At 36.4% G+C, this 24,244-nt stretch overlaps 4 protein-coding genes across 4 annotated transcripts; 2 read left to right on the top strand and 2 right to left on the bottom strand.

The window, feature by feature from the left end:
* The first annotated feature begins 1,681 nt into the window (after positions 1-1,681).
* LOC132178975 (serine/threonine protein phosphatase 2A 57 kDa regulatory subunit B' theta isoform-like) lies at positions 1,682-6,336 on the top strand. The gene is made up of 2 exons (XM_059591575.1): positions 1,682-3,149; positions 5,734-6,336. Exons 1-2 carry the CDS (start codon positions 1,941-1,943, stop codon positions 6,091-6,093), a joined length of 1,569 nt encoding a protein of 522 aa, XP_059447558.1. The 5' UTR covers positions 1,682-1,940; the 3' UTR covers positions 6,094-6,336.
* Positions 6,337-7,980: 1,644 nt separating this feature from the next.
* Positions 7,981-15,013, top strand: LOC132177440 (serine/threonine protein phosphatase 2A 57 kDa regulatory subunit B' theta isoform-like). The gene is made up of 3 exons (XM_059589765.1): positions 7,981-8,257; positions 8,351-10,150; positions 14,246-15,013. The coding sequence occupies exons 2-3, from the start codon at positions 8,933-8,935 to the stop codon at positions 14,600-14,602; spliced, it is 1,575 nt and encodes a 524-aa protein (XP_059445748.1). The 5' UTR covers positions 7,981-8,257; positions 8,351-8,932; the 3' UTR covers positions 14,603-15,013.
* A 312-nt stretch (positions 15,014-15,325) lies between these two features.
* Positions 15,326-16,636, bottom strand: LOC132178476 (stemmadenine O-acetyltransferase-like). Its single transcript, XM_059590905.1, has one exon. It carries the CDS (start codon positions 16,634-16,636, stop codon positions 15,326-15,328), a length of 1,311 nt encoding a protein of 436 aa, XP_059446888.1.
* A 3,100-nt stretch (positions 16,637-19,736) lies between these two features.
* Positions 19,737-23,158, bottom strand: LOC132178475 (rust resistance kinase Lr10-like). The gene is made up of 4 exons (XM_059590904.1): positions 22,764-23,158; positions 22,351-22,607; positions 21,796-21,849; positions 19,737-20,878 (listed from the first exon to the last, which is right to left on the bottom strand). The coding sequence occupies exons 1-4, from the start codon at positions 23,156-23,158 to the stop codon at positions 19,737-19,739; spliced, it is 1,848 nt and encodes a 615-aa protein (XP_059446887.1).
* Positions 23,159-24,244: the final 1,086 nt, after the last annotated feature.

The following is a 24,244-nucleotide window of genomic DNA, read 5'->3' as shown; positions in this document are numbered from 1 at the left end:
ATATCCCTTAAGAAATCAAAGCATGTATTACGCCACAAATTCGAGTAATGAATGAGATGACCTAAATGTATGATTAAAAATGTCTTGGTATTATATAAGTGTATAGTGTTAAGTCATTAAATATTGATAAATAACTATTTTTTGCTATAAGAGAAAGGGCTTCCAAAGGATATGTATCAATAGAATGGGTCGACGTGGATGTCAGATTTGGAAGTGTGATTGAATGTTATGACCCTATAAGTTAAAGGTTTAACCAAATCAATATCCAACCATTTCAAAGCTTTTGGATCAATGTTATACTCTTAATACACTCTCACGTCCAATCTTTAGTCCAAGGAATGAATCCATTCATTCTCCAGTTTGGTCCTCCACAAGACTTCTTTGTGATTTAATGCACTCCATGGTTTTTATTTAGTTAAATTAGATTGAACCCTATATTTTACAGATGATTACATAATATACATAGATAAATACAATAAAATAAAATTTGTACTATGAATTATGAAATAACTCTTCTCTATTTTCACTTAAATTCTGGTAACTTAAATTTAAGTACACATTATAGCGTATCAAATGGAACCATGCTTATTAGATGCCATCAAGGGGTGGTTGATAAGGAGGGGTGAGACAGTCAATAAAAAGCAAAAGCAATAGACTATCTATTCCTAGTAACTTCCCCCAACTCGGTAAAGGAAATAAGAGACTAAGAAAAAGGAAAGAGGAAGTTTCCTCACAATGAGGGTTTCCTTGAGTAGAAAACTAACAATATAAATTAATAGCTCATGGCCTTGATCAATATCGGTAAAATTTTATATATATATATAATGTTCAAATAAATTTATAAGCAGTATAAATAGATTTTATTGAGTAATAGAATCAACTTATTGTTTTTCACTTCTGAATTTTAATAGTAGATAGCATATATAAAAAAAATAAATACATAAAACACCTATTTTTTTCCTTTTGAAAAAGCATTAAAAACGATGTCGTAGCGTCTGATATCAAGCAATATATTTATTTTTTGAGCAAGTACGATTATAATATGTAATCGCTAGACAAACCTCTCTGGCTCTCTGGGATTGGTTTTTCACTGACCGTTTTGTTTTTTGACTTGAATTTCAAGTCTCGCATCGCAGCCCCTGAAGTAAAAGTAGAATGGCAAAGATTTGACTAGAATTCGAGGAAAGCTAGCACGACGGAGTCACGCGAAAGTAGTAGAAAAGATTATCTCAGTCAGCAAACAACAGCCAGAGCAAAGCCGAGCCCCTTCTCTCTCCCTGTGAGTGTTATCAAGAACCTTTCTTTTTATCATTTGTCACATTTATCATCTGGGTTTCTCTTGTTTTCTCTTTATTCAAACTCTCGCTATCCTTAGCTTGCATGTGTTCTTTTTTCCTTTTTTTCACGAGCATTCCAATCTTTGATTTTGGTTTATTTAAATCGTATATGCTTATAGGTGCGAATTGTTTTGGGAAAAGAGAATGCGGTGAATATTCGCGTTACGTTTCTTGCTTTTCAAGTTGGAAAACAGCGAAGAAAAGTGAGTTTGTTAATTAATTGTGGAAAGTTGCTGCTGATCTTAGGTTTAATAGTGGCTTTGGGCATCTGTGTTCTTCAAGTTATATAAAAAGGTTGGTTTCTTTTTTTTTTTTTTTTTTTTTGTGGTGGGTTTTGGTGGAAGGAAGGGAAATTGCAGATTTTTTTATGAGGGCATAAAGCTTAATGATGGTTTTTTGGTTGGGTTTCTGAGATTGGAGAAATCACGGTTTGCTTTTACTTTCAGATGAGAAGGGGGTTTTGCCCCCTTGTTCTTCTGAGTTTTTTCGTTTATGAGTGAAAAAGAAGGTTTTGCGGATTATTGTCGCACTGGGTCTGTGAAGGTTTTTGGCAATATCGTTCTGGTTTTTAGACGGTGGCATTGTATTTTATTTATGTGAATTATGTTGCACAAGATACTTAGTAAGCTTCCTCGGAAGTCGTCTAAGAGTGCTGAAAATCGTGAACACGGTGGAAGCCATACTACGTTTTCGATTGCTTCTACCAGTTCAAGAAGCAGTGATTTAGGGACTAGCAAGTCTGGAAATTCGATTGCATCTCATACGGCCCCTAATTATGCTTCAGATGTTGGCCCATACCATGATAAGTTTGCACGAGGTGCAAATCCGAAGGCAAATGGGAATTCCTTGTCTTTCTATGAAGCATTGCCCGGATTCAAAGATGTTCCGAGTTCTGAGAAGCAGAGCTTATTCATAAAAAAGCTGAACTTGTGCTGTGCCGCATTTGACTTCACTGACCCAACAAAGCATATCAAAGAAAAGGAAAACAAGCGACAAACATTGATAGAGCTTGTGGATTATGTGACTTCAGTGAATGGCAAATTTACAGAAGTTGTGATACAAGAAGTTATAAAAATGGTATCTGTGAATTTATTTAGGACACTCACTCCTCAACCACGTGAAAACAAAGTTACAGAAGCCTTTGATTTGGAAGAGGAGGAGCCTTCAATGGATCCTGCATGGCCTCACTTGCAAATGGTGTATGAGTTTTTGTTGAGGTTTGTTGCATCAACTGAGCTGGATGCAAAATTGGCCAAAAGATACATTGATCATTCCTTTATTCTGAAGTTGTTGGATCAATTTGACTCTGAAGATCCTAGAGAAAGGGAATACTTGAAAACGATTCTGCACCGTATCTATGGCAAATTTATGGTAAATCGCCCTTTTATCAGGAAAGCTATAAACAACATATTTTATCGGTTTGTTTTTGAGACAGAGAAGCATAACGGGATAGCTGAGCTTCTAGACATTTTGGGAAGTATTATTAATGGGTTTGCTTTGCCACTGAAAGAAGAACATAAATTGTTCCTTGTTCGGGCACTGATCCCCTTGCACAAACCAAGATGCTTAGCAATGTACCATCAGCAGCTGTCTTACTGCATTACGCAATTTGTGGAGAAAGATTGCAAGCTCGCTGATACTGTCATAAGGGGTTTATTGAAGTATTGGCCAATCACAAATAGTTCAAAGGAAGTCATGTTCCTAGCTGAATTGGAAGAAGTCTTAGAAGCAACTCAACCGCCTGAATTTCAGCGCTGTGTGGTGCCCTTGTTTTGCCAGATTGCTCGATGCTTGAACTGTCCGCACTTTCAGGTAGTAAGTTTGATCCTGCTTTAACTTAGTTCGTCTTTTCTCTCTCTCTCTCTCTCTTAGCGCTGCGGTTTTGTTCATTCATTTCTGTGCAAATTGCACTCTCTTTTCTGAAACATGATTCATATGTGAAACCTGAACGATATTCAAGATCTGCACTTATTTCATAGCTAATTGGAAGAGTTCTGCTTTATATTGAGAGCATAATTTATTCCACGTTCTATTCTGCGTCAAACCTAAATTTTCTGTTATAGTTGTTCTTCATCTCTGGTTAAGTTTAGAAGTTAAGTACAATAGTGGGTCCCATCCAAAAGAGGGTTGTTTAGTGTTAAATCCTTTTACAATGTCATGAGTTGTAATGACGGATTATGTTTCCCTTGGAAGAGTGTTTGGTAGACTAAGGTTCCGTTAATGGCGGATTTTTTTGCTTGGTCGGCAGCCCTAAGAAAGATCCTTATCATGGACAATCTCTAGAAGTAGTGCGTCATTGTGGTTGATAGGTGTTGTATGTGTTGAAGGAATGAAGAGTCTGTGAACCATATTCTTCTTCATTGTAAGGTTGCTTGTGCCATTTTTAATGTTTTGGTCAGTCGGTTTTAGTTGTCTTGGGTTATGCTTAGATGAGTAGTTGACTTGTATGCTTCCCGGCAGTGCTTGGAGTGCTGCTGTGTAGAAAATGATGCCTTCGTGCCTTTTGTGGTGTATATGGAGGAAAATGAATGACACAAGTTTTGAAGACCATGAAAGGACTTTGGAGTAGATAAAGTATTTATTTTTCAACACCTTGTATCTTTGGACTGCTGCTTTAGTTTCTCCATTAGTGATTAGTTATCATAATTTTCTTGTTCTTTTCTCTTACTAGTTAGGTGGCTTCTCTTGTATACTTCCTGTGTACTTAGAGGCACCTTATGTTGTTGATGATATTCCGATTACTTATCAAAAAAGTTTAGAAGTATCATTAATTTAAAGTGTTCTCTTGTGTATCTGCCATTTTCTATACAGCCAATTGATCATTATCAGTTATGTTTCCATGTGTGTAACATGTGGAGTTGGGATCACTGCTGTTCCTTATTATGTGTTGTTCACTGTGAAGTGTTGATATATTGATCAATTCCACTATGCTTTAGTTCCCGACTACCGGTGGTTTGTTTTTCACTTTTGGTGTACCTTACCTTCTTATTTTAATATTAGGATTTTCTGTCTGGAAAAACCAATCATATTCAGCTTTTATGAGAAACTAATGTTGGTACAATTGGAAGACCTGGACTGGAAAGCCTGCATAGGTAGTTTCAAGGTCAGGATTAGACAGAGGTGTCCACCAAGAAAAGAACAAAAAATCTCTGTGAAAGGCTCTGTTGACTGATGGTCTGGTTGGGCCAATAGATTTGTTGTGGTGCTCTTTCTTTATCTTTAACATTAGGATCCCCATATATATATATATATATATATATATATATATATATATTTTGGATGTCGGGATACCTCTCCAAGGCAGGGCCCTTCGGATCCATCCCTGCAGAGTAAACCCTGGTCCTGTGTACCGCACCCTCGGAAGTTTTTCTACACGGAACTAGTTAAATCGCTGGCTTTTCACTAGGGGTGTCGCCCCAAAGGATCCAATATATATATATTGGATCTTCATCTCTTGAAATAGTTAAAAGCTAAATTTTTTTGATAAATCAGAGATCACATATTTGAACTAGGTTCCCTTTTATGACTTTAGAGGCATTTGTGTTGGTGCATCATCTATGCTTTAAGTATGTGATGTAACAAGAGTGGAAATTTGTATTATACAATATACACTGTAACAGAGCCTGGGTTTTGGCGCTGTCTTTGTTTTGTTGAAAATCTTGTTAGAGATTCAGAAATAATTTGGAATTTTGTTAGAGATTTCAGTTTGGTGTTTGTAGAAATGCTTTGATGTTAAGCAGCCATGGTATATTTGTAGTTGATTCCAGGAATTGTAAAATTTTGTACATTATGTAAAAGAAGTATAGTAGTTAGCGTACCTAGTGAACAGAAAGTAGTGTTCACCTTTTCATTTAGTGCCTGGTTTTAGCTTGCTTGATATCTTATTCCCAGCAATTACAGCTTTACCTCTTAATCAATATTTCAGCATTTGTTGTTGCGTTGATTTATATCATGGGCAAACTCAATGCTGTTAACCTCTTTTTATCATAATGTACCCATGTTACGATATTTTTGAGATGTTGGTGATTTCGTAATGCTGTTAAAATTGGAACAGGTTCTTGAAGTTTAGAATCCAAATGTTGCATGAGTGATTGTTAATTGAAAGAGATTTTGATCTTTTCCGAATCATCTGCATTAAAAAATCTTGCATAGCATTGAAAAACACACTTATATCTGGGAGTATCTGTGTCAGTTGCATATCCAATTCGGATACAGTTACCAGTTAAAGTATCTGTGCTTTAGGAGACTACTACTATTTGAAAGTATCCATGCTTTGTCAGATAGAGCTCATTGATATTCGATCTGGTCTTGTTTCCTTTTTGAGGGAGTATATAACTTTCAGTCCAATTCCTGATACATGAATCTCACATAATGCTATTGATTCTTCTTTGCTCAGGTGGCTGAGAGAGCTTTGTTCTTGTGGAGCAATGATCACATCGAGAACTTAATTAGACAGAATCGCAAGGTCATACTGCCCATTATATTTCCTGCATTGGAGAAAAATGCTAGAAATCATTGGAATCAGGCTGTGCATGGTCTGACTTCAAATGTACGCAAGATTTTCTATGATCTTGATCCTGAGCTGTTTAAGGAATGCTTACTAAAGTTCCAGGAAGATGAATTGAAGGAAGATGAGATCAAAGCAAGACGTGAAGCCACGTGGAAACGCTTAGAGGAACTTGCTGCAAAGAAGGCAACAAGTAATGAAGCTGTACTTGTTCCTGGGAAAGCACCTCTTCGCACCTCTTCAGGTTAGCCAGAGTGAGAGGTATTTGTTGGTTGTTGAAGTTGCCTCAATTCTTTGATTTAGATGGGATTTATATTAGGTGGTCGGATGCTCATGGACTGTTAACTCATCTGCTACCCCAAAAAAAAGAAGAAGAAAAAATTCAAGAAATTTTCATGTAGAGAGGTTCTTACTGATAACCATAGCCCAACAAGCATTTTTCCAAGTTTATTTTTATTCTTAATATATCAATTCGATCCTTTTATAGCTTAAGGCAACATATGCAATGCTTTATAGTATCCATTAGAAGTCCGGAAACAACATATTACAACCAGTTACTCAAGACCACAGGGTACTACATATTATTTACATGTTTTCCTGCTTTTCAAAACTGTGAATTATCTCAGAGAGTGCTTTTAGTGCTCCACTTTTGTCTCAACTCTCTGCATTAAAGGTGAATGGATCAAAAATGGGGTGTGCAATTGATAAAAGCTCAACACTGAAGGATCAGAATCTGCAGAATATTTGAAGGCTGATCTTACTCCTTGGTCAGGATGTTAAGCCAAAAATAACTCTTTCGAGAGACGGTATCTGATCCAAAATGCATGTGAATTACAGGCATTTTGGATACGTGCCAATTTAATAGAGTGGGCTGAAAAAACTTTCCTTCAACGAAAACTTGATATTAGCTTATTAACAAGGTTCAATAAGGATTTGACTTTAAAACCTGCAAACCATCCACCAAATAATTTTCTCACAATTCCTGGACGCTCATGGAAGAGTAGAGTATACCTTTAGAAGAAATTAGGCTTTTTGTGATCAAAGCTGTAAGTGAAAACAGTTTTAGAGAACACCTATTTTGGTATTATTAAAAAATAGCTATTTTTAATTACCAAAAAAAAACCATTTTGAGTTATAATTTTTAGAGCGAATATGGGAAACACATATCCAAATAAGTTTCTCAGGAAAAAAAAAAAAATCAAAAGAAATTTTCCCTGGGCCAAGAAAAATTAGGTGGAAAAAGGGAAAGAAAGGTTCCCAATTACTAATGAGTTCAAAGGACGATCATGAACTTGAACTTTTATGCCAAAATTGAGTAAGAAATCCGCAGCTCAAATGCACTCACAATTACTTAACGCTTTTTCAAAACTGTAGCAAAAGAGGTCTTTTACTTAATGGAGCTTAAATGGACCTTGCTCACATTTTTCAGCACTTAATCTATGCATATGCTGTGTCTAATCAGCTGTTCATTTATTTAAAACGATCATCCTCAAAATTCAAGTTGGGAGATCGAATCATCTTTCTTGGCCATAGAGGTGATTCAGGCCAAACAACTCTTTATTTTATTATTATTATTCTTTTTTTACATGTCCACATAAAAGGGAGAAGGAGGTCCGCATAAGAGGGGGAAGGAGGTTCGAACTAGTGACCATCGATTCATTAGGTATGGTTCCAACTGATTAAACTACCTCTTAGGAACCCAAACAACCCTTTAGAGTGTGTTTAATACTGTAATTTTACATGTTAAAAGTGTTATTTTAAATCTTAAAAAAAAAAAATGTATTATTTGGAAATGTGCTTTTAAAAAATTGTAATTTTAAAACGAAAAAAAAAATAATTGGGTCTTCAAATCCTAGGAAATATAATGTATTTTAAAAAACGCACAGATTTAAGCTTTTTCAAATCATATGTTTTAAAATTACTACCGTTAGATGTAGTAAACCAAAAAAGAAGGATGATGGTCCCGTGGATCACCGTGCGATTGAGGCGATGTGGTGTGGTTTGGTGTGGGTGATAACGTTGGAGTAACACATTGTCGGGCCAAACAATAGCCGATTTCCGATATATAATTAATTATCCTATTCCTAAGCGTGTTTTAGAACAGTAATATGATCCTTTAGGCGCTTACACAGAGAGAGAGAGAGATTGCTTTTTCATCCTCGATTGTCAACTTTATTTTATCCTACTCAAAGGTTCCATTGACGGACTGTGAAGGTTCTAAAGACTATTTTGGTCAGTATGCTCTCTCTCTCTCTGGCCCAAGGGAATTGATAAAAGAAAAAAGAATATCTGTGCCTCTTTCGCACGGCTTCTTTATGAAGCCATTGCCATTCTAAGTGGAAAACATTCTTCTGCTTCTTTTTGCATCGGGGTTTGCTTCACCTTCAATGTTTTGCTTTTCGTTCCTACTATGGTAAGTTTTTCACTTTACTTCCTAACTTTTTTCTGCATTTTTTTTTTTTTTTGAATAATACTCTGATGAAAAATTGCTATCTTGGTATTATAGATCGCACCCAAATCCTGTCATCGTCGGAGCCTGCTGAGATTGCTGCTGATTCTGGAGAAAAGGGCAAGAAGGTGAATGCCTCTACAACCCTGTTCTCAGCTCGGAGAACACAGTAAAAGATTGGAGGTTCTGGTATTTGTATCTGCTTTTGGAATTTGATACTGGGTTCACTTTGAAGCGTCCTTTTCATTTTTTGCTGCATCTGAATGTTTGAATTTGGGTCAAAGGGTGTCAAATCCTGTAGATAATTTTGCTCGAGATAAAGAAAAAAATTCTCTAATTTTGGATTGTATGATAAATTAAAGCAAGAGTTTCTCATTTGATGCTTTGACTAATGCTTCTGGGGCTTGTGTAATCTATATATATGGGAGTGGGTGTTTGTATCGGGGACTAATTGAAGTGGGTCTGTTTGTTCATTGGTTTGAAATGGGTTTTACGCATCTGGGTTTTCGTTTCTGACTGTGAAATTGAGGTGCCTGTCTCTTTGATGAATTCAGTTCTGCTTTGAGAGAGCCCCTAGAGTCTAGACACCGCTGTGTTTGATTGGATTTGCATTAATTATCTCTCTTTCTTCTTCAAATTATGATCAAGCAAATACTCGGTAGGCTTCCCCGGAAGCCATCTAAGTCAGGTGAGAATCGTGAATTTGGGGGATCATCTGATCCTTCTTCAAATACTTCCGTCAGTTCAAGAAGCAGTGACCTTCTGAATAATAGGCCGGTAAGTTCGAATAGTACAAACCTTCTAGGCACTGACTTGGCTCCAAACTCAGGATATAGTTCTGGAAATAAACTTTCCCACGCTGTGAACCCAAAATCCAATGGCAATTTTGTAACTGGCCCTTATGAAGCATTGCCCGGATTCAGGGATGTCCCCAGCTCTGAGAAGCAGAACTTGTTTATCAGAAAGCTGAAATTGTGTTGTGTTGTCTTTGACTTCGCTGATCCAACAAAGAACCTGAAAGAAAAAGACATCAAGCGGCAGACATTGCTTGAGCTGGTGGATTATGTTACTTCTGCAAATGGGAAGTTTACTGAAACTGTTATGCAGGAAGTCATAAAGATGGTCTCTATGAACTTATTTAGGTCACTCACTCCACAACCCCGTGACAACAAGGTTTTAGAAGCTTTTGATTTGGAAGAGGAGGAACCTTCGATGGATCCTGCATGGCCTCACTTGCAAATTGTGTATGAATTTCTTCTGAGGTTCATTGCATCTCCCGAGACAGATGCAAAGTTGGCCAAAAGGTACATTGATCACTCTTTTGTTCTCAAGTTGCTAGATCTCTTTGATTCTGAGGATCCCAGAGAGAGGGAGTATCTGAAAACAATTCTACATCGGATTTATGGAAAGTTTATGGTGCATCGCCCATTTATTCGGAAAGTGATCAACAACATCTTCTTCAATTTTATTTTTGAAACAGAGAAGCATAATGGGATTGCCGAGCTTTTAGAAGTTTTGGGTAGTATAATCAATGGGTTTGCTCTGCCACTGAAAGAAGAACACAAGTTATTCCTTGTTCGGGCTCTAATCCCTCTTCACAAACCAAAATGCTTACCGATGTACCATCAACAGTTATCATACTGCATTACGCAATTTGTGGAGAAAGACTCCAAGCTTGCTGACACTGTCATAAGGGGTTTACTAAAATACTGGCCTATCACAAATAGTTCGAAGGAAGTCATGTTCCTAAGTGAGCTGGAGGAAATTTTAGAAGCAACCCAGCCAGCTGAATTTCAACGATGTATGGTACCCTTGTTCCGCCAACTCTCCCGTTGCTTAAGTAGCTCACATTTTCAGGTAATGAGCCATACAAAATTTGATGTTAATCTAATTCAGCTCACACTTCTTATGTTGAAGCTTATTTGAAAGTATTATTATTCCCACTTGCTATTTTTTCTTATGTTGAATCTGGAAACATGCTCTAGTTATTTTGAGTAAATGGTAATTAGTCTCTTTCTAAGTGAGAAGAAGGGTGTCTTGTGGCCACCATTCTAATAAAACCTGTAAAGTTAGCTTTCTTGCTGGCTGGTACTTAACCCTGGTTGATTTTATTGTACTTATTTCCATTTCCCAATGATAAACACAGGGGCTATCAGTATGAAACCTAAGATTGTTGTTATTTTCCAAATATCTTTGTCACTTTCTGTTCTGAGCTGGTGGGTCATTAGTTTTAGGCGTTTGCAAATTGGTTTTTTGTTATGATCATACACACTATTGATTCTGCCTTGTTTGCTTTGATAAAGGTAATACATAGATTACACTTAATTGATGTTATTGATAATTTAAAGTTCAAATCATGCATGGTACTAATATGTGCTAATCAATTTCCAATAATGTTGATGAAAAGAGCTACTTAGTCAATGCTAGATTTAGCTCAAACTAGTCTTATTGGAGTTTGTGTATGTAATAGAATCATATATTTTGTCCTAGAGAAATGCTACACTTCCCAAATTGTTTCTCCAAATATGGTCCCCAAATGATGTGTCACAATCCTATGAGATGGTGACACATTTCCCAAAATAATAGATTACATACATCATTTGGGAACCATATTTTGGAAAAAAAAATTGGGAAGTGTAGCACTTCTCAAAACGTTAAACTACTTAAAAAGGTTTTGAGCTTATTTGGCTAGGGTCATTTTTCATTCCATAAAATAGAATTTCTCCAAATTTTGGGTTGATACCTCCATGAATTTCTCCCCAGGATGGGTCTTCCTAGGAATATGTGGGGTTTCATCTGTAGTTTTTGTAATAGAGGATTGTTTATACATATGCTAGTAGCAGTCATGATGCCTTCGATGGCACTAGTGTGAAAGCAGCAATGTTTTTGTGACTGCTTCGAGGATTTATCATTTCTTTTCCTCATGGCAATTCTTTTGCTTTCTTGTGATTGGTTACGACTCTTCAGTATTTACATCTGTCAAGTCTAAACAGGGTAGCCTAAAAAAGGATTCCAACAAAAGGAAAATGTAAAAGGATGTAAAAGAAAAATATTTAAGACGCCACAAAAGGTGCTAGTTGTTTGCGTTCAATATGGAGTATTTAGCCTTTTAGAAAGTCCGGTTCCCATAAACATTGTTTCATTCTTGTGAACTGTGCGGAATTTGTGACTGATCTTTTTACAAGACTTGTCAAACAATTCATATATCTTTCAAGATTTAGCATCTGATTGTGGTGCTTGGAAACATTTTAAAATTCCTTCGCTTTTCTCAGGGCATGTAGGAAGTATGATTTTGAGTTGCTTATGTTTTCAGTGCTAACTGTTAATGGTGGTGAGCTAAAACCTACATATGTAATTGAATTTTCTGTGTAATCAATTTTCTTTAAAGCACTTTTAGTTAGAAAGGACAATTTTGTATACAACATTGAGTGGAAACAAATATCGCCTGCTGTTCATTGGGAAATTTAGGGCTAGCTGCTTGAAGGGTTGCTGGATGTGCAACTTGTTCTTCCAGTCGGCTCTGCCCCGTGGAAGTGACTGATGGGCTAATATGCAACCTGTCTGATCTTCCACTTTATCGGTGGCTAATATGACAGGTTGCATATAATGAGATTGCTGTGGTTGCTCATTTATTATTATCAAATATAACTTATTAGGTTTGGATTTATGCTTGGTCTTCTTTTTATCAGATGTGTAAATTGCTTTTGCTGACGCTTCTATTCTATTCTTTGACAAATTTTGTTGTCTACTTTAAGTTTTGAAGCCTAACTGAATTGTTCAGCATGTGCTGCACCGAACATTGTGTAAATGATTGAAAACTTCTGGTTCTTTGTTACCCGTGGGAAAAAAATGATTGAAATGGTTCTTCATAGCAAACCAATATTGAGCTTGCAGCTCAATGCATATGGTTGTAGTTAATTGGAGGTCCTACAGCAATGTAAATTCAAGGAAAAGAATTTTATGAACAGTAGTGATGAGACGGGACTTGAATTTTAGTGTTATTTGATGTCTGTCATTGGTTGGGCCAGGGCAGGTGGTCTACCTTAATTTTTAAAACTCTTAGGTTTTACATTAAAATTAAAATGGAGGCGGAAAGAGATTGAAGTGTGATGGTGGTGCAGCTAGGGGTTGGCAAAATACCCAACCACCCCCCTTGGGACTTGACCCGAAAAACCATTCGAAACCTGCAATGGTCGTTTTCCACCATTGGTCGGGTGGTGATTAGTAATGAAAATATGTTTCCAACAGGGTTTGAGTTGGCTGTTGGGTTTAGGGTTTCATAAGTCAATATCCACTGACTTGACCAAAACCTGCTGCCTAGTTTGGTGGTGGGATGCGAGATATCACACCGATTTGATGGTGGGGTGCTTAATCTTGCATTCCTGACCATTACTACCCCACCACTATCCTGACAAACCGATTGATTACTGTCTCTATTTCCGTGGTTCGACTGTCCTGATGTGGTTGGTTGGCTGTGGGGGTAATTCGCAGAAGATACTTGTCGGTTTGGCCATCAAAATCACCGGCAATAGGATTGTAAAATTGTGTCTGACATGTAATGAACATGAATACGGTTGGGACATGGCCATAGATGTGTTTGATACATGTCCAAGAATTTTTAATTCGGATGCTTTGGGACACAACATGATAATTTGACGATATAGCTGGGACACGGATGAGATACGGTTGGGGTATGGCTAGGGGTACGATAAAATTTCCTAATAAAAATAGGGCTTGAAATTCTATTCTAAAATGCTTTGAGGTCAAATACTAGAAAATGTCTAAATGCTTTTGGATGGCAATGCAATGATAGTGGTGAAGGTGTGTTTTTGGTGGCAATGGTGGTATAGTGGCTGCAGTAGTTGACTGGCAGTGGGGTGGTGAATCTGGTGATTGCATTCTATCATCGTATCGAAGGTGGTCATTGTTGTTCTTATTGGTGGTATTTGATTAGATTTATTAATAAGTGATTCAATGATAATGAATGAGGAATATTAATCTTCTATTAGACAGCCTGGTTTTAACTCATTATTTATTAGGTATCTTTTGTGAATGTGAACCAAGTATAAAGAGTAATTATTTTCTTCAAATCATTTGATAACCCTAGTCATTCCTTCATAAACAATAATTGTGAATCAAAATCAGTATGCATGTGCTAAAAGATCAAAACTTAGATTCATACTTCTTGTTTAATTGATAATAGCTCTGGCTGTCGTGGAATCAGCTATGAGTGAGAGTTGTGTTGGTGTTGCTCTGATTACGACTTTTTAAATATTATTGAAGAGCTTAATATAATTTAGTAGTATATTAAGTTAAGTTCTAAAATTAGGTCGAATGAATTCACCTAACTCAGTTTTATTATTAAGAGGACATATTAGTTAGGGAATGTTCAAGGAAAGAGCTTGTAATTGCCATCAAAATTTATTTTGATGCATGGATGCATATGTTTAAGTTGGACATAATACATCTATCGAAACTTAGTCAAAAGTGTTTGATCAGATGGTTGTATGATAATTTCCTTGGGTGCATTCGGTCGTCACACTGTCCCTTTTTAGGGAATATTGGACGATCAAGTGCTACAATGCTCTTTCATCTTATTATTAACTGGTGGTTCCCTGTGTACTGATCAAGTGTGGCTTAGAATTAGTTTGTCCCTAATATATGTGCTTCTATGTATTAATTGTTTCCCATTGTTTATGGTGGGAGCGTATCCCATAATGGTTGCAAGCAAGTTTGTTCCCTTTTTCATTTTAAGGTTGCTTTACTCGATCAAAGGTCAAAATTTCCACACGTTTTTAGTATACTGGCAGATGTTGGGTAAGAGTTCTTTTGTGCTTCAAGTTTTAAAACGAGTTTCTGATTTAGGACTTCCACACCTGTCAATGATGATTATGCATTCTACGTGTTTCCTAAAGATTTGAATATTTTTTAACTGAATACTTGTCTTTACAGGTGGCAGAGAGGGCTTTGTACTTGTGGAACAATGATCACATAGAGAACTTAATCAGACAAAACCGTAACATTATACTGCCCATCATCTTCCCTTCCCTGGAGAAAAATGGTCGTAACCACTGGAATCAGTTGGTTCAAAGCTTGACGCTTAATGTCCGCAAGATCTTCTCTGATGCAGATCCTGGTTTGTTTGAGGAATGCCTGCGCCAGTTTGAGGAAGATGAATCGAAAATGGAGGAGGCACAGAAAAAACATGAAGCCGCATGGAAGCACTTAGAAGATATTGCTGCAGTGAAAGCTGCAAGTAGTGAAGCACTTGTTCCATGCCTGAGACCGAACCAAACATCTTCGAGCTAGTGCTACGGTCTACATTTTATCAATCGGTGTTGGAGCATTAGTGGTTAATGGGCTTGAAGAGATTGGATGCTCATGGATTGTGGTCTAAACACCTGACACCACTATACAGCACTGGAGTCCATACATAGTTATGGAATTCGCACCAGATTCTGTATGCGGGTTACACTGCAAATTTAAGTTAAAAGGCTCCACTCCACTTTTGCAATACAGGAGACCTGCTTTATCATAGTTGATATTTAAATTGTTGAGACGAAGTTGAAGATCAAAGGTAATTTACACAGTTGGACTTCATTTTATTGAGTTCCGAGATACTTATCGAACTAGTCAATTTCATTTCTGTATGTGCATGTAATATGTAATATATTTATATATATATATTTATTGATTGATCTTATAGAACACTTTCCATCAGCGTGAGTTCTTGTTTATGTAGATGCTGATATATTTCAACAATATTAATTGGAAAAATCCATGCATACTCTTTTGGTTTGCCATTACAGCAAACTTGTCTTCTCTCTGTCTCTCTCTCTCTCTCTCTCTCTCTCCCAAAACTGGATTTGGGTGGATTTTTAATACCGAGTAGTATCATAGCATTATTCAGAATAATTTGTGGGAAAAGTTGGTAAATAAAGTGGAAACTTAACAAAGTAGGAACTGAAAGTGAAACATTGGAGGTGAAGCAAGATCAGGTGAAAAAGACTTGATAGAGAACCAGTGTAAATTCTAAGAGCTTGATGCAGGAAAAGCGAATTGGAGCAAATCTTGATCGTTTTCAAATTTGGCCATGTCTTCTTCTCCCAAGGTCACCCATGCCTCTATTCCATTGCCAGATCTAGTGCTCATCAACATAACAACATTTTTGATGGGCACACTACTAATGCATACCCAAATAGGTCTTCCCCATCCAAAATCAGTTTCATAAAATGGAAAACCAACCCAACTGCTAAACGTGTAAAACTCAACCTCCCCTTTTGACGCCATGTCTAGTACTTCTTTCATAGACTCACTAGCCTGCTGTAATCCTTCTTCACCTTGGAGCTTCTTCACATAATTGTCATCAATTTTCCTGACTGCTCTCCTCAGCTGAACCACCAAATCTTGCAACTCTGTCTTGTTTTCCACCTCAAAAATTGGTGCAATGGTAAGCTGCCAAATATTCCCAAAAGCATGCTCTGGCAATGGTGGAACAGTTCGTGCTCTTAAGTTCACCACATGGGTTATCACCATTGATGACCTTCCTTGCAATGACTTTCCCCTTCTGGCATTTTTGGCAGACATACTTATAAGAGCTGTTACGGCTTCAACACGAGTAGGGTCGTCAACGCACGAGCCTTTGGCAGCTGCTTTGGCTTTCAGTGTAGCTAAACTAGTTACATCAAACACAAACCTCTTCGTCACAGTCTTCTCTTTCGCAACCAAATCAACCGGCGTGATCCCGGAATGCACGTCTTTAGGCGGAAAGAGGGTGGCTGAAGTTAGACAGGGAGTGATAGTTTCGCCGGCTCCGTGTGAGGTTTCTGCCCAAGCGTTGAGGAATGTGGCCAGTGTTACACCGTCGGCCACCTTGTGTGAAATGCACACACCAATGCCAATTCCGCCGCAACTGAAGACATTAAGTTGAGCTGCCATGACCGGAACCGGCTTATCATCATTCAATTTGTAGGGATTGAGTGGGAGAAGCTGTTTCAGTGAATTCAAGTCTGGGTTTTCAAGAATCTTTGAGAGGTGAATGCTTGCATGAGCTCTTACAAAGATAACATCTTCATCATGAAGCTCCACAGATGCATCTCCATTGATCTTTCCTGCTAAAGGGTAGAAGCGGGTTAGGGTTTCTGCTAGGGATTTCTTAAGCCTATTGTACATCGTGATATGATCCTCACTGGCAGGAAATCCATCAGCAGAATAGAATAGAAGAATGGGCACATAAATTGGAGGGGCTAGTTGATCTAACAAAGAGAGTCTGTAGCTTTGAAGGTGGGGAGGAGTTGGAAAGAAAGGTCTGATGGTCTCCTTGGAGATTATCTCAATCTTCATCTTTATTCTTCAAATTCTTGGTTTGTTCACAAATCAATAATACAAGTTACGGCCTTCTCTTTTGATCATTTGTGAAAGTTTTGACATCTTTTATAAATAGAGCAAACAAAAGGCATTTTAGATCGGTAAAGAAAACCTATGTCAGATCCATTTATATTCATATTCTGAAGGATATTCTTAATTTAAAGAATTTTATATCTTATTTTTAATAAAGTTTTGAAATAAATTACAATGGATTGAGGACTAAGGTATAGATCTGATTAATGATTACAATGAAGCCTTAATTTGATTCTAATTAAATTTATATCTTAAGAGTTGTTGTTCAATTTGTAACCTATGAGTGGGCCGGGGTAGGGAGAGTTTATTGTTGATCCCCATATACACCTCTTTTTTTATTTATTTGCACAAGTCCTATCATTTCTGAATTTTTCTTGTTGCCTTCTTCTGGGCTTCGTCCTTTCTTTTGATTCTTTCTAATACAATCTGTCTTACATTGTATAAGCTTTTCATTTTATATGTAGATATGAATAAACTTTATATATATATATATATATATTACTTGTTTCCCTACACCGAGAAATTTAAAACAAAAAAAAGTATATATATTATGTGTAAGGAGATATGTGTAGGACAAATTGAATTATACAAAGAAACTTCCTAAAGTATTAAAAAAACTTCCCCACTTGTTTTTTTATTTTTATTTTTATTTTTTTAAACAATTATCTTGCTTGAATGATTAACCAGTGAGCGAGTCAATTACGTGTCTCCGATCTCATTGCATGCACAAAATAGTCGCCAGCGGTAGTGTTCCGCAGCCCAGGCGCGTCGAAGCCGTGTCAGCCCTCATTTGGAAATGTGCAAGGACCGTCTCACGGCCATCGAAGCTGGTCCAAATAATGAACATCCACAAAAGCGTAACGCCGCCATTCCCTGAAATTTCTTTTGGGAATCTCATGTGTTCGTTTGTGGCAAAAACAAAATTATTAAAAATCTCTATCCCATTTCGTGACATCCTTTGGGAACTACCACTGGAGAGGTTGATAAAACTGAGTTTATTGTTCCATGATCTTTGTCTACATCTCTTTCCTCATGAGTCATGCATTTGTTTAGGGAGTTTTATTTGCATAAACTTGTCCCACTTGCTTAACCTTTTTAATTTTCTTTTCGGGATCCCTTTGCGGCAAAACAAGTCCTAATTTTTGACTTTTTCTTGTTGCCTCGTTTGTGTTTGTCCTTTCTTTGGATTCTTTCAAGATTGTAGTGATTTTCGGCACAACAACTATTGCGTAGAACATGATAATTGTGAGATAAAAATATAATTTTTAGTATTACTCTCTCTCTCTTACATGAGGTGATGTGGGAATCATCTTTGTGGTTTAATAAAGTATACCAAAGACTGGGATAGGATTTAACGTCGTCTTCCTAATGATGATGATGACCGTAATAACAATATTAATGGTAATTATATTATATGGGCGCTTATCTACCCCGCTTTGAGTTGGCTCAAGGTTTAATAATTTACATTATGGAAATATGATTAAGTGACATATGGAGCCAATTGAATTTAGGTCACCCTAAAAATAACATAATTATGAGGATGACCATGATAACAACTACAAGTGTGTTATTGATGCTAGTTTTTTCACAAGACGGCAAAAAAAGAATCGTACATTGTAGGGAGTAGGGACCAATTGAATTATACGAATAAACCAAGATAGTGATTGAATGTTGTTTTTTATCATGACAAGATGTTGAAATTATCTCCATCTGGATGATTGCTGCTTATCAACACCTAATATATACTTTTCCTTTTTTATTTTTTATTTTTTATTTTATTTTTTAACAATTATCGTACATGAATGATTATAAGAGACAAACATAAAAATCTTAACAATCATATTTAATAAAATTGTTTAAATTTTACCAATTAAATAGTATATACCACCTCTAGATCGAGAGAATTCTTAATTTTTTCTTTGATGTACTATATAATCTTACTTAAGTTTTATTTTGAGTTAACAAAACCTAGTTTAAAATTTTAAAACTCTACAGTAAACTAAAAGATCTTGATTTAATTGCAACTCTTGGGATTGGAAAATGCTATCTTCATTCTATCAAATGGGCTTCAACGCTTTCCAGAAAAATAAAAATAAAAATAAAATGGGGTTCAACGATACATACTTTTGTTCTTATAATTGACACGCTTTATTCAAATTTCGTGTGTTTGTTCTTGTAATTAGAGTAATGTTCTTGATTGGCCAATGGCTAACAAATCAAATTCAAAATAAACTAGGCCATTCCAATAGGTTCCAAGTGCCTTTATTCAAATTTCTTACCACACATTGATAAGAAATAGGTTTATTCTGTGGTGGGTGGGGGAGAGCTGGAGGGAAAAGTTTTTTTGGGTGGGGGGAAGGCCGGCGGTGCTGGATGGTGGTGGCCAGTTGGTGGTGGGTGGGAGAGGGGGAAGGGAATTTGGGAGAGAGAGAGAGAGAGTAGAGGAAAAAAAAAAATACTAACCCGCTACTGGTCTGCTACCCACAGTTTCCACAATTTGTTTTTTTTTTTTTTTTTGAGCTTTCTCAAATATCTTTCTTATATGCTAAAATTTACATCCCGTCACAAGCACAAGCATATCAATCAATGCACACCTGGCACACACATCGAACCCAAAGCATTTTAGGGTGGCTTCAAATACTTAGCCATTGTTTTAACATTCTATGCTTTTAAAGCTTTCAAAAAATAGCTGCTCAAATTGTTTGTTGTCTCCATATTCAAAATAAAAAAAATTTATGAATGTCACCAATAGTATCTCCAAATGACAAGGATTTGTCCAATCCAATATGCCAAATTCACAAAGCTGAGGATTACTAGTGGAGAATAAAGAATAACACCATATGGTCCATATCTTCGAAAACTAAAACTCAATTCATTGGTCAAGCTAGCATGCATGAGCAAATAGAATTGAACATGGAAAAATGATGTAATAAAGAGAGTTATCATAAAATGTAATACCAAGCATCTTTGCGCTATCAAATATATATGAGAAAACTACTTGAATCCTTTAGCGGAGATGTAAATAAGCAGACTCACATATCAATTAGTCTTCCTTTAGTTGAGTTGATTCACTTGATTCATCTGATTGAATTGATGCGCTAATTTGATTCGAATCCTCTTGAACATCCATCATGGGTCTTTCTGTTGATGACAGGAAAGGCTTGGAAGGCATTTGTAAACATTCAACTTCTCCTTCAAGCATTTCTATGACTTTGTTCATTGAAGGGCGATCACTAGGCTTCATTTGTATACACCATAGCGCAACTATGATCATCTTCTTAACCATATTCTTTTCCTCCTCAGTCACATCTTCCATTTCTATGTCTTTTCCATTGTACAATTGGTCATAAACCCAAGTAGGGAAGTAAATTTGGCTTGAATGCTCTGCAAATGCATTCAGGTTCTTTCTTCTACCAGCCATTTCCATTAATAACATCCCAAAACTATAAACATCAGCTTTATATGAGACGCCTCCAATGTTCTTATAGAACAATTCAGGAGCCATGTATCCTAATGTCCCTCTTGCAGCAGTCAAAGAAACAATGCTGTCATCTACTGAATACAGTTTTGCCAGGCCAAAGTCAGAGACTTTAGGAGTAAAATTCTCATCAAGAAGAATGTTATGAGGCTTGATATCAAAATGCAAAATTTGCATGTCACAACCTCTATGAAGATATTCAATCCCACAAGCAACTCCTAGAGCTATATCGTACATTTTGTTATAGCTTAGGAGGGTACTAATTACCTCTGGAGAAAAAATATATTTATTTAGGGAGCCGTTAGGCATGAACTCATATACAAGAGACCGCTTTGATCCTTCAACGCAAAAACCAATTAGTTGCACTACATTAACATGATGAATCCTTCCAATTGTTGCAACTTCATTGATAAAGTCTTGTCCATTAGCTTTGGACTTACCTAATACCTTTACAGCTACGAGCTTGCCACTTCGAAGTGTTCCTTTAAATACAGTGCCATAACCTCCTTCACCCAATTTGTCCTTAAAATTTTTGGTCATCTTCTTAATTTCTGAGTAAGAGTACCTTATTGGCATGAGGTTATTGTGACTTTGCAGAAATTCTTCAACAACATCATACATCGATAAATGCCTTCTACGCCAATTATATAATAAAAATGCAATCACACAGGGAGTTCCCAATACAACTTTTGGTGCAAGGCATAGTCCTATACAAGAACACCATCAAAATAAATACAAGAAAACAAGCCTCTAGATGCTCTATTGTCAGCATTTTTTTATTTTTTATTACAGCTCAAAGCAATTGACTTTTTAAATCCTAGTAATTAAGCCCAATTTTTATTTATTTATTTATTCTGTCTTCATGTAAAGTTCATTAACGTTTTCATTTTATCTGAATCTTAATCATTTTCATGTTTCACAGTGCCTAGGGAATCATTTGCTGAAAAGGAAAAACGTTAAAGAAGATCAAAGGAGACAGAGGTTCTTACCGGCAAAGTAGAGCATGTTCCACAATAGGCTTGACAAGACTGCAAGAACTATAAAAAAGAAAAAAAAAAATTAAATGAATTAATTAATCAGGAAAGTGACTTAAATAATTTGAAAAGTGTAAGGCCAGATAAAATTGGGTAAACACCATTCCCCTTCAATTCGAACATGCTTTAGAAGAAATATAAACAACTTGTATAAATTAACCTCTACAATTTAAATATCTGGGCTTTAAATTGGGTTGAACTCAAACAGCCCCTAAATGATCCTTGGTGATAAAGGCGACAGAAATCGCAGCCACCCTAGTCTATGCTTTCTCAATGTAGATGGGGCTGAATGATTTGCCAATTGAGACTGGAAAACGAGGTTTCATAGGTCATGAAAGAGCGTACAGATGTGCGGAGATCCAATTTCAAGAGAGAATTGAAGGAAAACTTGTATAAAAGACAGGACGCTAATATCGAAAGAATTGATAATTGTTCCTTTCATTATCCTCATTGTTTCTGAGATCTAAACAAAACCTAAAAGTTCGAACAACTGTTGACCAAGCACATGCATGGTTATTCCTTGTTCGAGTCATCATTAGACATTAGCCATAGCTCATCATATATATATATTTTGAGACAAAAAACCTCACCTGGGGTTGGGTAATATGCATCATATTCTATGTGAGGAATGCCAAATTTTAGTCCTGCTTTCACAAAGAAAAGAATACATCAGTGTCTAATTAAGAAATTATTGTCCTTTTCATGTAAATCCCATTAATATCATAGTGTCTACACATTGAAATTATTTCATGCTTCATAGTCTAAGAAATGATCCGCTAAACAAAATGGAAAAAATATCAACGGAGAGATAGGTTCTTACGTATGTTTGACGGTACTAGTTTGTTGAAAACAGCTCCAAGAACTACAAAAAATATAAACTTACCGATCATTAATCGAAATGTGACATGAAAATAATTTTAAAAGTACATGGCACATTCTATATTATCCTTCAAACAGCTTTTTGAGATAGAAAACCCACCTTCGGCACATTTCTGAAGTAGTTTATCAAATGATCCTGCTTCGACCAAAAAATTAAAAATTAAAAAAACCCATCAGAGTATGCAAACTTGGAATGAAAAATCAAGTCATTATAATCAACAGCGGTAAGAAATTAATTTCATTAGAAACTGAAACTCCTTACGCACCAATTCGACGACGGTTGCACTGAACGGGTTCGTTCGTGTCATAGATATTGCAAGAACCATCTATGAACTCATCACAAGTAACTTGGAACCATGAAAGTTTAAAGCCGTAGACTGCTGCATCGTAAAAGTCTCTACACCGAAAATATCGAACACTATTATTTGGCCCAATTGGTACCCACGATGTTGCCAGAAACTTTTGCTCTATTTGGCACGACTCCTCCAAATCCCTTGCAGTTATCCCGTTAGCTATGACATATCTATACCTCTTGGAATGGGATAGAGTAGAGTTAAAGCAAGCAGCGATGTCCAAATAAAATGGAGACTTCACTTGTTTTTGGCAGTTTACGAAAACCATATATTTCTGATTCAGACTGGAAAAGTTGAGAAACTAATTACTCCGCAGAAAATCACACCGGTCATGGAAGTGAAATATTGGTGGATAATCTGGGGTATATGGATCTCCCGAACTGAAATTTGTTTCGTACAGAGGATAACGAGGGATCAAGGAGTCATTTTTATGGCTTAGAATGCCTGAGTCTACAACTCGAATTGTGTAGTTGCTGTAATCGATTTCCTGTACATAGTATTTTCCTGCATACAAGGATAATACTGTTCGGTTATTCTCACATGACAGATTATACCTTCGATTGCCGCAATTTTCTGGGTCGCTTTCAAATCGAAACGGATAGCTTATGTTGCAGATATTGCCACAGGAGGAAGGAGGACAGTGATGACCATCCTTGGCACTGCAAGTTTGATGGACTAGGCCGACAAGAATTAGGACCCTCAGACCAGCAGGGAAGAGCATTCCTCTAGCCATTGAGAGAGAGAGAGGCATGAAATGATCTTAATTAAAAGACTTGGCCCTTATAAAGTTGATGGAAATTATTGGCTGGATTTTTCAGCGAGGCACATTCGAGGTGAGTAAATTAAACAAAGGAAACACAAAGAAATAAGAGAGGAGGACTGCTGCAAAATATGAGTAAAAGTAGAGGAGGAAACAGGGCGAGAGGAATGTTAACAGCATAAAAGTCCATGGCCTGCAAGTCAAATACAAGTCAGCTTACATTGCTCCATAATTCAAGCCATGATTAAAGCTGCTGTTGGCAAAATGTGGCTCACCTTTGTTGACAATTTGGCTCACTCTCATTACTCATCACATTTCTCCACGTAGATAATTGCAGCCGCAATCTTTGACAAAAAAGGCCTTGTTAAATCTTGGCCGATTGTCTTCATCTCTCTAAGAGCATTCCTAACAGCTTTATCGTCATTTTTCTTATATTTAAGAATCTAAACTACTTTTTATTTCCTTATGTCAAAATACGCTCCAATAGCCTCCCTTAATCATTCCCTATATCATTAAAATATTTATTTTTTTAATTATATTATATATATGAGAAGAGAAAGGAGAGAGAATTGTAAGAGGAGAGAGGAGAGTGTAAAGAAGAGAGAGAAATATTTTTTTTGAATTTAATAATCATAAGGATCGCAATAGTAGAACCCTATACTTTAGGTTCTACTGTAGCGATCCTCATGGTTGAGGCTTATTTAGGAAATTTGCTGTGGAACATTTTTTGTGATTTTTTGGACATATTTCCTACACATAGGGAACAGACTCTCTTATTAGGGAGTCTGCTGGAAATGCTCTAAGAAGCCTTGTGTCATTTGTCTTTAAGAGCATTTTTAGCAATTTTTTTATTATTTTTTCAACATTTAAAGATTTAAAGTTAAAATATACTTTAATAGTTTTTCTTAATATTTTTTATATTATTAAAATATTTATTTTTTAATTATATTTTATATATATATATATATATATATATATAAAGAAGAGAAGAGATGAGAGATAATTTTAAGACATAAAAAGAGAGAGGAGAGACAAGAGATAATCATA

The sequence above is a fragment of the Corylus avellana genome, chromosome ca4, assembly GCF_901000735.1.
Source record: "Corylus avellana chromosome ca4, CavTom2PMs-1.0".
NCBI classification, from domain to species: Eukaryota; Viridiplantae; Streptophyta; class Magnoliopsida; order Fagales; family Betulaceae; genus Corylus; species Corylus avellana.
Note: the sequence above shows the minus strand (reverse complement) of the source record. Positions and strands in the feature narration are given on the sequence as shown.